Genomic DNA, 12,594 nt, shown 5'->3' with positions numbered 1-12,594 from the left:
ATGAGCATCTGCCAAATCCAATGTGCAAGTAGCCTTGGCATCACATCTCTAACTCTTTCCTTTACTCCCCCACAGGACCATCCGGAGCCTCTGTCGCCACTGCCGAGGAGGAAGAGGCTTTGCAGCCAGACTCCTCAGAGGAAGCTCCAGCCTCTGAGGGCGCAGCGTCAGCAGAAGTAAGCGCACCCAGCACCAGTGCAGACACTCACACCTCGGGGGGGGCCTTCGGGACATAGAGTAGTGTTGTCACCTGGTGTTTCACAGCTCACAAGTGAGCATCAGCAGATTGTGGAGACATTGACAGCAGTGGAGAGTCCTCGTCGGAGGGCGCAGGCCTCTGCCAGCTCAGCTCAGCTGCATGTCGACCCTATGCCTCTGGGTCCATCCACAAGAGAGGAGGTGATGGATCTCCATGCACAGATGCACGAGTCTCTGGCAGGTTTTGTCTCCAGGGTCGCTGCGAGTGTGGAGCAAATGGAGGAGTCCATGGCGAGCATGAGCACAGGCTTATTGGAGTCATTGGTGCATGAAAGCATCACCACAGAAAGGATGGCTACTTCCGTGGTAAGGCTGGCTACCGCCAAGGAGAGGAGGGCTGCAGCCGAGGAGAGGAGGGCTGGCTACCACCAAGGAGAGGAGGGCTGCAGCCGAGGAGAGGAGGGCTGCAGCCGAGGCGAGGAGGGCTGCAGCCGAGGAGAGGAGGGCTGCAGCCGAGGAGAGGAGGGCTACGGCCATGGAGGAGCTTAGTCGCCAGGGTATCGAAAACATGGTGAGTGCTCAGAATAGAATGACATCTCTTGAGGAGCGATGGGCATCTATTGAGCACCGAAACCAGACCTTCATGGAAGAGCCTCTGAGCAGGACTTCCAGTGCAGAGACAGGTCCCCATGGCCCCCCTGATGTGCAGAAAGGTGCTCTCCAGCCACTTGCAGGCGCTGAGGGGGAGCTGACCCATGAGAGGGAGGTTGTTGGCACACCTCAAGGAAGTGGGGGCTCCTCTCCACGCGCTCACACTTCAATGCCACTTCAGAGCCCCGCCGGAGTCCACACCCAAGTGAGATAGGAGTCTCAACCCCTGCACAGCCGCAGGAGCAGCAGACTGCTGGCGAGCCCTCACAGGCTCGCCACCCCAGAGGACGCCCGCCAAAGGTGTCGAGACAGGAGTAGCAGGAAAGTGAGCAAGGGGCCTCCACATCTGCTGAAGCCACAGGGGTACCACTACGTAGGAGCATGCGTAAGAGAAAAATAAAGCACCACTAATCACAAGGGTAGTCACTTGGGTGAAAAGTCTTGTATATAGCTTTAATGCCATCAGTTTCCTGTACATAAAAAATCTGGTGGCAACTGCTGCAGTTGTGGCGTCTGTCATTTGGCGAATGGGAATATCACATTGAGGCCTTAGGATTACTTGCAGATGTCAACAAGCTGCTCAAATAGGTGGAAATGCGCAGGCATGGGCCACTGTCCATGGTCAGTTAAGAAGCAGTGAGGCTACAGTGTTTGATGTACCAGGCTACGCAAATCTGGCCAGGATGAGTGCGTTCCTTCCATTCTGCCCAGCAATGTTCTCGCGCACTGCTGCCGCTGGTTGATGGGCCTCTGCAGGATGCTCGTTTCCGTCCTCCTCCTCCTCAGCATCATCCTCATCCGAGGCAGCTCTGTGAGGAGCCTCTTGGTCCTGCAGAATCGGCAAGCCACGATGCTGTGCCATGTTAAGCACACAGCATACCAGGACGATTTTGGAGACCCTGGCTGATGAGTACTGTAGGGCTCCACCTGATCTATCGAGGCATCTGAAGCGCATCTTTAGCAATCCGATGGCTTGCTCGATAATGCATCTGGTGGAAATGTGGCTGGAGTTGTAGCGCTCCTCAGCTTCGTTGGCTGGCCTCCTCAATGGTCAAGACCACGGGATATCCCTTGTCTCCAAGTAGCCATCCCTGAAGTTCGTTTGGCGGACTGAATAGCGGAGGCACAGTAGACTGGCGCAGTATGAAGGAGTCATGGCAGCTGCCAGGGTACTTGGCACAAACATGCAAAATCACCTTCTTGTGGTCACACACCAGCTGAACGTTAAGGGAGTGGAAGCCCTTGCGGTGGACAAAAACTCCTGGATTGCGGTGGGGTGCCCTAAGGGCCACATGTGTGCAGTCAATGACGCCCTGCACCCTTGGAAAGTCTGCCAGCTGAGCTAATCCAAGCACTCGCGCCCTCACACTTGCGCGATCCCGGGTGAAATGGATGTGATTGTGCGCGAGGGCAAAGAGGACATCGGTGACCTGTTTGATGCAAGTGTGTGCGGCCGCCTGGGAGATGCTGCTGATCCCTGGAAGAAACCTGAGGCATAAAAGTTGAGTGCGGTGGTGACTTTGATGGCCACTGGTAAGGAGTGTCGACCTGGTGCTCTGGGCTCCAGGTCTTGCTGCAGCATTGCGCAGATGTCAGTCACTACCTCTCGCGAAAGTCGGAGCCGCCTTTGGCACTGCTGCTCAGTCATGTTGAGGTAGCTCACCCTGTGTCTGTAGACCCTGTTTTGGGGGTATCTCCTGCGCCGACGGCCTTCCATGTGCTGGCCCCTTCTGGCCTGTGCTGCCTCAGGTGGCTGAGTCGCAGCCTGTCGCTCCTGCTGTTGCTGGTGCTGCTGTTGCTGGTGCTGCTGTTGCTGGTGCTGCTGTTGCTGGTGCTGCTGTTGCTGTGCTGCTGTTGCTGGTGCTGCTGTTGCTGGTGCTGCTGTTGCTGGTGCTGCTGTTGCTGGTGCTGCTGTTGTTGCTGGATCTGCTCCAGCCTCTTCTGCTGTTGGAGATCCTCTAATGCCAAGAAGGGAAGGAACAAAAGGCCTCCCATGCTTCTGGCAGATGCCTCTGTTGAGGAAGCACTGAGTGAGGGTGGTGAGAGGGGCTTCCCAGGAGCTCACACTGGAGAAGTGTGTGAGGCTCCAACCTTCCACAGCTGTGCCTAAGCCTTCAACAAGTTGCCCCAAGCCTTGAGCAACAAGGTCCTGCAGCCTACAAATGCTGGCTGATTAAATCTCTTCAGTCCTGATTGACCTGCAGCTGAATGTAAGCAAGCCAACATTGTTCACGCCAGGTTTCACCAGCGGTGTTCCCACCAGGCGTGGTTTACATGCGGAACGGCTGAAAATTGCAAGGGCCCCTTAAAATTCGATTACAGCTGCCAATTATTGATCATTAGGCTCCCGAAGACCAGTCCCGCCGGCTGCGGGCGGGACTGATTCGGGTCGCGCTGAAACACCGGGGCGAAATTCGAGCGGGGGGGGTAATTGGGCGGGGGGGGTCGCAACCCCATATTTCTGTGATTTTTCAGCCCCCACCCACCTGAAACCCCGCCCGACGGCTCCAGGAAAATCGGGGCCAGAGTCTCTCACAGGTGGGGCAGACGCTGGTTGAAGGGGCGGGTGGGTGGGGTGCTTGGGTTGACGTGCGCTCCGTTCGCTGTTTGCGCTTGGCTTCCACTTGCTCTTGGCGAAGAGACTCGAGGTGTTCGGCGCCTTCCCGGATGCTTCTCCTCCACTTGGGCCAGGGATTCCCAGGTGTCGCTGGGGATGTTGCACTTTTTCAAGGAGGCTTTGAGGGTGTCCTTGAAGCGTTTCCTCTGCCCACCTGGGGCTCTCTTGCCATGTCGGAGCTCCGAGTAGAGCACTTGTTTTGGGAGTCTCGTATCGGGCATGCGGACGATGTGGCCCGTCCATCGGAGCTGATCGAGCGTGGTCAAAGCTTCGATGCTGGGGATGTTGGCCTGAGCGAGAACACTGACGTTGGTGCACCTACCCTGCCAATGGATTTGCGGGATCTTGCGGAGGCAGCATTGGTGGTACCTCTCCAGTGCTTTGAGGTGCCTGCTGTACGTGGTCCATGTCTCTGAAGCATACAGGAGGGCGGGTATCACTGCTGCTCTGTAGACCATGAGCTTGGGTGCTGGGTTTGATGTCCTGGTCTTCAAACGCTCTCTTCCTCAGGCGACCGAAGGCTGCACTGGCACACTGAAGGCAGTGTTGGACTTCGTCATCGACATCTGCCCTTGTTGACAGTAGGCTCCCGAGGTATGGAAAGTGGTCCATGTTGTTCAAGGCCTCGTCATGGATTTTGATAATCGGAGAGCAGTATTGTGTGGCGGGGGCAGGTTGGTGGAGTACCTTTGTCTTACGGATGTTTAGTGTAAGGCCCATGCGCTCGTACGCTTCGGTGAAGGTGCTGACGATGGTTTGGCGTTCGGCCTCAGAGTGTGCGCAGACGCAAGCGTCATCTGCATACTGTAATTCGAGTAGGATATCATGATGATGAAATTCTTTAAATTTATGCTCAGAACTGCAGAAGTCACCAAAGGCTGGAAATGTAACAAATCAATGTGTAAAAAAAAAAAAAATCAAAGCTTTCTCGGGTGGGGGATCATGCACTTAGTCTTCTTTAGAAAATATGTATCATATTTGCCTTCAATGCCCACATACCCGTTTTGGAATTTCTAGATTTAACACTGCTGCAAACTGCGCCTTTGTGTACTGCAATAAAATGATCACGGTCATAAATGCATACCTGCAGCTTAAGTCACCACAAGCCTATGTAGCACTACACTTTTCGTCTAGTTCCTTGTTTTCATGTGTCATGAGGCTTCCCAACCCCAGACTGGAGTACCTCAAGGATCCAGCTTTGGCCCTTTCTCCTCCTCACCTGCATGTTGCCCCTTGGTGACATCACCTGCCAACAGGAGATCAGCTTCCAGTCGTACACTGATGACACCCATCTTGATCTCTTCACCTCTTCCCTCAACTCCTTAACTGCCTTTGTGCTGCCAGACTGCGTGTCCAACATTCAGGGGTTGATTTTAACTCGGAGCTGCACTTTGGAGCCTTTTGGATGAGACATTAAACCGAGGCCCTAATTGACCTCTCAGATTGGCATAAAAGATCCCAAGGCACTATTTGAAGAAGAGATGGAGAGTTCACCCGGTGTCCTGGCCAATGCTTGTCCCTCAACCAACACTACTAAAACTAGCACCAATTTCTCCCCCAATAAGTCTGGTATGACCACACCTGCAGTGCTGTGTATGATTCTGGTTGCTGTAAAGATATCCAGGCATTGGAGTTATTACAGAAAAGGGCAAACAAATTGATAGCTTACAAGATATCTGAGGTGAGATCAGAGAGACTGGGATTGTTTACTTTGGAGAAGAGAAGACTTAGGTCGGGTATTATTCAAGATTCTGAACAAAATGGATAAATTGATCCCCAATAATGGCCCAGAAATTCGGGTCGGGGGTTTCCCGCGGGTGCAAGCCCCCGATCTGCACTTACCTAGCGCGCCAGCCGTTGAGCTCTGGGCCCGTGTGGAATTGCAATCCCGGGCCTGGTCCAGTTGCCAGCGCGCAGTGCTTGCGTATCCCAGGGACGCAGTTAGTTCGATGTGGGCCATGGCGAGCCAATCGGAGCAGGGAATGCTCCATTCATATGTCTGACAGGAAGTGCTGTCAAACTTAGAAATACTACGGGCCCCTTCTTCTTACAAAACATCATTAATCTTCAAATACATTTTTTTTTAATCACATTTTTTAAATAAACTATAAATTACATGAAATAACTATTTTAAACAATAATTTAAATTTTTGAAAAAAATAATTTTATTTTCGAACGGGGCTAAAAATAAACTTACCTTGCTTTAAAGTATTTAAAAATAACAAACCTGTGGGAAAATGTTTTAATTTTAATTAATTCACCACTTACAAGAAACTTTTGTTTAACCGGAGTAAGTTTTTTTTACTTCTCGTTGCTTTTTTTTTCCAGTCAGGCTCTGCAAGGTCTAGCTGAAGCTGTTGCTTGGCTGCAGAGATGCTTTTAAGCTGCGGCCGACTGTTTTGAAGCTGTTGCAGGGTTTGTTGATTCACATGGAGCTCAAAAGCTCCGTATGTTTTAACATTAGTGCTGGTTTCTGTGGCAGTTTTGATGGTACGGCACCAGCTCGGTCCTGTCAGTGCCAGATACCAGAAATTTTCCTGTACCTTGTACGCCTGCTTTTTACATTTCTAACTTCTGCAGACTTACCTTCCCGGGAAAACCTGTTTTAAAAAAAAAAGCGAAGTTCGATGTGCACGCGCAGCCTCCCCCGCGCACGCGTTCGACCTCTGAACCCCTTCGTTCAGGGGAACGGAAGTGCCGGTTTCCCGCGCATGCGCAGTGCATGCAGAAAACCGGCACTTCCATTGGGCCTACGGGTGAGTACCCCGTGCGTACTCACCCGTGGAGACCCGAATTTCTGGGCCAATATGTTCCAGTCCAAGGGAAAAGAGCTCAAGCTTAGAAGAGGGAATTTAGCTATTTTAAGCAGAGTGGTGAACACATGGAATGGATTACCCACGAAGGCATTGGAGGCAGATACTGTGGTAAAATCTAAAGTAGAATTGGATAGATATTTGAGGGGGGGGGGTTGCTTTGAAAGGTATTAGTTTTTGGGAGCATCTAAATGGACTGCAGCACCTCTTCTGGTCCTGTACTTTTCTGTGATCCTAAATATTGGTGAGAATTGATCAGGTAGCTAGGGCGAAGGTACCAAAACAAAATTGTGTGCTACGGAGCTAACATTTACCCCGTTCTTTTTAAATTACACAGAACAGTACAATAAAATCCTATTTTCAGTTTAATCCTATTTTTGAAAGAAATTTTAAAGTGCATTATTATTACTTTTGACTTTTGATTTCTGTGGGCATTACAGCTTTAAATTAAAATGGGAATTTCCACAATTGTGTGACTAACCTCCTTTAAACCCTAAAGAGGCTGTTTTCAATAATTTTGTGCATTAATTTTGATTCTGTTTGTTCGGATTGTTGTACAGGTGCCACAAGCATTGAAAAATACGACCTTCGTTCCAATACTTGGACACATGTAGCAAATATGAATGGGAGACGGCTACAGTTTGGTGTGGCAGTGCTGGATGACAAACTTTATGTTGTGGGTGGTAGAGATGGACTGAAGACATTAAATACAGTAGAGTGCTACAATCCAAAAACTAAAACCTGGAGTGTAATGCCTCCTATGTCTACACATAGACATGGCCTTGGTAAGTGGCACCAGTCATAGAATACACAAAAGGTTCCAAACGCAATTAGAGGCTGCACAGTAATCTAGCAGTCTGGATAACTCTGCTGTCATTCCTATTCAGTTATCTCCCATGTGCAAAAACCTTGTGTTAGCTTGAGGGAAAGAAAACTCAACAGGGATAACCAATGGTGACGTAAGGTACATCTCAAATTGGCTGATACAGAATACTATTAATGTGATTCAACTAAAGAAGAACGATACAGAGACAAAAATAGGAATATAGAAAGAGAAAATTATTTCATTGAAACTTGTCAAAACAGCTATGTGTCAGCACGAGTTTAGATGTAACAATAGTTTACATTGACGCGTAATTTGCGGTCAGCGGGGAAGCAAAGGTGTTCGCCGCTGGCCCCGAAGTAAGTTTCCCACAAAGATCTCGCAATCTCTGTGGCGAGAAGTTCGGGTTTTACGACTTAATTGAAATCCACGCAAATTTTTTTTAATTCATTCATGGGACGAGGGCATTGCTGGCAAGACCAGCATTTATTGCCCATTCCTAATTACCCTTGAGAAAGTGGTGGTGAGCTGCCTTCTTGAACTGCTGCAGTCCGTGTGGTGAAGGTACTCCCACAGTGCTGTTGGGGAGGGAGTTCCAGGATTTTGACCCAGTGACAATGAAGGAACGGCGATATATTTCCAAGTCGGGATGGTGTGTAATTTGGAGGGGAATTTGTAGCTGGTGGTTTTTCCCATGAGCCTGCGGCCCTTGTCCTTCTAGGTGGTAGAGGTCGCGGGTTAGGGAGGTGCTGCCGAAGAAGCCTTGACGAGTTGCTGCAGTGCATCTTGTAGGTGGTGTACACTGCAGCCATGGTACGCTGGTGGTGGAGGGAGTGAATGTTTAAGGTGGCGGATGGGGTGCCAATCAAGCGGGCTGCTTTGTCCTGGATGGTGTCGAGCTTCTTGAGTGTTGTTGGAGCTGCAGTCATCCAGGCAAGTGGAGAGTATTCCATCACACTCCTGACTTGTGCCTTGTAGATGATGGAAAGGCTTTGGGGAGTAAGGAGATGAGACACTCTCCACAGAATACCCAGCCTCTGTTGCTCTTCTCGCCACAGTATTTATGTGGCTGGTCCAGTTAAGTTTCTGGTCAATGGTTACCCCCCAGGATGTTGATGGTGGGGGATTCGGCGATGGTAATGCCGTTGAATGTCAAGGGGCGGTGGTTGGACTTTTGCTTGTTGGAGATAGTCATTGCCTGGCATTTGTGTGGCACGAACGTTACTTGCCACTTATCAGCCCAAGCCTGAATGTCGTCCAGGTCTTGTTGCATGAGGGCATGGGCTGCTTCATTTTCTGAGGAGTTGCTAATAGAACTGAACACTGTGCAGTCATCAGCGAATATCCCCACTTCTGGCCTTATGATGGAGGGAAGGTCATTGATGAAGCAGCTGAAGATGGTTGGGCCAAGGACACTGCCCTGAGGAACTCCTGCAGCGATGTCCTGGAGCTGAAATGATTGACCTGCAACAACCACAATCATCTTCCTTTGTGCTAGGTATGACTCCAGTCAGTGGAGAGTTTTCCCCCTGATTCCCATTGGCTTCAATTTTACTAGGGCTCGGTCAAATGCTGCCTTGATGTCAAGGGCAGTCACTCTCACCTCACCTCTAGAATTCAGCTCCTTTGTCCATGTTTAGACCAAGAGTGGTCTTGGCGGAACCCAAACTGAGCATCAGTGGGAAGGTTGTTGGTGAGTAAGTGCCGCTTGATAGCACTGTCGACGACACCTTCCATCACTTTGCTGGTGATTGAGAGTAGACTGGTGGGGCAGTAATTGGCCGGATTTGGCTTTTTTTGGACAGGACATACCTGAGCAGTTTCCCACATCGTTGGGTAGATGCCAGTGTTGTAGCTGTACTGGAACAGCTTGGCTAGTTCTGGAGCACATCTTCAGCATGACAGCCGGGATGTTGTCGGGGCCCATAGCCTTTGCTGTATCCAGTGTGCTCAGCCTTTTCTTGATATCATGTGGAGTGAATTGAATTGGCTGAAGACTGGCTTCTGTGATGATGGAGAACTCAGGAGGGGGCCGATATGGATCATCCACTCGGCACTTCTGGCTAAAGATGGTTGCAAACACTTCAGCCTTGTCTTTGCGCTCACGTTCTGGGCTCTGCCATCATTGAGGATGAGGATATTCATGGAGCCCCCTCCTCCCGTTAGTTGTTTAATTGTCCATCGCCATTCACGACTGGATGTGGCAAGACTGCAGAGCTTTGATCTGATCCGTTGATTGTGGGATCACTTAGCTCTGTCCATAGCATGCTGTTTCCACTGTTTAGCGTGCACGTAGTCCTGTGTTGCAGTTTTCCCAGGTTGGCACCTCATTTTTTGGTACGCCTGGTACAGCTCCTGGCATGCTCTTCTGCACTCCTCATTGAACCAAGGTTGGTCCCCTGGCTTGATGGTAATGCTGGAGTGAGGGATATGCCGGACCATGAGGTTACACATTGTGGTGGAATACAGTTCTGCTGCTGCTGATGGCCCACAGCGCCCTATGGATGCCCAGTTTTGAGCTGCTAGATCTGTTCTGAATCTATCCCATTTAGCACAACACGATGGAGGGTGTCCTCGGTGTGAAGACGGGACTTCGTCTCCACAGTGACTGTGCGGTGGTCACTGCTACCAATGCTGTCATGGACAGATGCATCTGCGACAGGTAGGTTGGTGAGGATGAGGTCAATTATGTTTTTCCTCGCGTTGGCTCTCTCACCACCTGCCACAGGCCCAGTCTGGCAGCTGTGCCCTTCAGGATTCGGCCAGCTTGATCAGCCATGGTGCTACCGAGCCACTCTTGGTGATGGACATTGAAGTCCCCACCCAGAGTACATTCTGTGACCTTGCTACCCTCAGTGCTTCTTCCAAGTGATGTTCTACATGGAGGAGTACTGATTCATCAGCTGAGGGAGGGCAGTAGGTGGTAATCAGCAGGAGGTTTCCTTGCCCATGCTTGACCTGAAGCCATGAGACATCTTATATATATTAATGATGATCTAGACAAGGGAACTAGATGTAATATCTCCAGATTTGCAGACGACACAAAGCTGGGTGGGCGTGTGTGCTGTGAGGAGGACGCGGAGAAACTACAGGATGATTTGGACAGGTTGGGTGATTGGGCAGAAGCATGGCAGATGCAATATAACGTGGATAAATGCGAGGTTATCCACTTTGGTGGCAAAAACAGGAAGGCAGATTATTATCTAAATGGCAATAGATTGGGAGAAGGGGAAGTGCAATGAGACCTGGGTGTCCTTGTGCACCAGTCGCTGAAGGTAAGCATGCAGGTGCAGCAGGCGGTTAAGAAGGCAAAAGGTATGTTGGCCTTTGTAGTGAGAGGGTTTGAGTACAGGAACAAGGATGTCTTGCAGCAGTTGTACAGGGCCTTGGTGAGACCACATCTTTAATATTGTGTGCAGTTTTGGTCACCTTATCTGAGGAAGGATGTTCTTGCCATGGAAGGAGTTCAGCGAAGATTCACCAGGCTGATACCTGGGATGGCAGGAATGACGTATGAGTTGAGATTGGGACGATTGGGCTTGTACTCGCTGGAGTTTAGAAGAATGAGAGGGGATCTCATTGAAACTTATAAAATTCTGACAGGACTGGACAGACTAATTGCAGGAAGGATGTTCCCGATGGTCGGGGAGTCCAGAACCAGGGGTCACAGTCTAAGGATAAGGGGTAGGCCATTTAGGACAGAAATGAGGAGGAATTTCTTCACCCAGAGAGTGGTGAACCTGTGGAATTCTCTACCACAGAAGGCAGTAGAGGCCAATACATTAAATATATTCAAGAAGGAGTTGGATATATTTCTTAAGGCTAAAGGGATCAAGGGGTATGGGGAAAAAGCAGGGACCAGGTACTGAATTTGGATGATCAGCCATGATCGCATTGAATGGTGGAGCAGGCTCGAGGGGCCGAATGGCCTACTCCTGCTCCTATCTTCTATGTTTCTATGGGGTCCGGAGTCAATGTTGAAGACTCCCAGGGTCACTCCCTCCCAACTGTGTACCACTGTACCCGCCACCTCTGGTGGGTCTGTCCTGTCAGTGGGACAGGACATACCCAGGGATGGTGATGGAGGAGTCTAGGACATTGGCCAGTTAATGGGGGATTCCTAGCGAAGAGCTGCTGTGACGTCAACAAGCTATCTAAGCAGCCAATCAAAACACAGAATTCGCAGACAGTGAACCAAGAAGTGGGTAAGCTGCTTTGATTCTAACTTTTTAAAAATGTTAGAGAGAGCAAAACAAAGATTGGGGTTCTCACATGGGGAAAAGGCAAACCTGAAATAAAGATGAACAATTAAAAAAAAAAAAAGCAAATGAAATTTAATTTTTTTAAATCTCTTACAAATTTCAATTTTTATTAAAATGGATAAATTTGACACTCCACAAAATTAATATTATTTTTTCAGGGCCATAACCTTTGTTTAGCAGTCAATACGATGTTATAACTTCAGTTACACCTAATCCAAAAGGGTCTAACTTTTAGTAGGGTATTTAACAGCGGTATTACTGTGGAAGAGCTGAAGTTTCCATGATTTGACAGATTACACCGATTGCTGGCTGTGGGGGTGAGGTGGGCACAGCACAGCCTGTGGAGGAACAGTGAATGACAGACCGCAACTTCAGGATTTCCACATTAGGCTGTGTGTGAGCTAAATCCTGAAGTTGCGGTCAGTTTCAAAGGCAAATTGATGGCGCATGCTGCAAGTTCACCGTCATCAGGACCACAAATTCCAGGCCACTATATGGTTGCTAATTTCTAATATTCTCATTAGAGTGACTCATGTTCCTGAGCACCATGTACAAATAATAGTATTTAAACAGTCACAGTTACTCTTTTAGTGCTGTTGAATTATTGTTAATATTACTTTTATTTTTACCATCATGGCCTGTGTCGACTACTTGAATTTCCAGTGACGTATATACCTGTCTTATGACCTCTGAGACTTGATCAGCCTGCAGTCAGTCAAATAAGTAGGTAAAAGCAGGTGTATTCTAAATGTTGATAACATTAAAAAAAAATTGAACAAGCAGAATGATTAAGTAGCTCGTAACATTTGTTTTAAATGAAGCCCTGTTGTGACATAGTTGTTAATCCTTTATCTGCTGAATGTTCTGTGCAGATTGACAAACAATTACAAGATTACTATCGTATAAGCTCTGCAAAGGGGATTTTCTGCAAAGTTCCACCTCATTTTTCTAAAATAAAATTAGAAATGCACAGTCGAAAGTCCCTTATTCAGTTTTTGAAACTGTAATATTTATGTTGAAATCTATCTTCAATACAAAAGGCATAAATTTAGTAGAGTAGCCGTTGATGCAAAAACTTTTGGGGGAGAAATTCTGTATCGGCCTGTTTGGGGCGCCATTAGCGACCGTGCGCAAAGTTTAGCGCCTGGTGCTAATTATCGCCTCCGACGGCAAACTGGGCTTTTATCGCCCCTGGAGGTGATTGGAGCGCTAAATCAGGCGCTACACACC

General features: G+C 49.0%; 1 protein-coding gene across 5 annotated transcripts in view; it reads left to right on the top strand.

The window, feature by feature from the left end:
* LOC147123198 (kelch-like protein 5) overlaps nucleotides 1–12,594 on the top strand; it is a 150,793-nt gene that overhangs the window by 113,073 nt on the left and 25,126 nt on the right. For all 5 annotated transcript variants that reach the window (XM_085968716.1, XM_085968697.1, XM_085968707.1 and 2 more), the window contains one exon: nucleotides 6,840–7,064. In XM_085968716.1, the coding sequence (XP_085824842.1) occupies nucleotides 6,840–7,064 (225 nt within the window). The remainder of the gene's footprint in view (nucleotides 1–6,839; nucleotides 7,065–12,594) is intronic.

The sequence above is a fragment of the Somniosus microcephalus genome, chromosome 2 (genome assembly GCF_052327205.1).
Source record: "Somniosus microcephalus isolate GS21.2 chromosome 2, FLI_Smic_1.0, whole genome shotgun sequence".
NCBI lineage: Eukaryota > Metazoa > Chordata > Chondrichthyes > Squaliformes > Somniosidae > Somniosus > Somniosus microcephalus.
The sequence above is the reverse complement of the archived record's forward strand: the minus strand, read 5'-3'. Positions and strand labels throughout refer to the sequence as shown.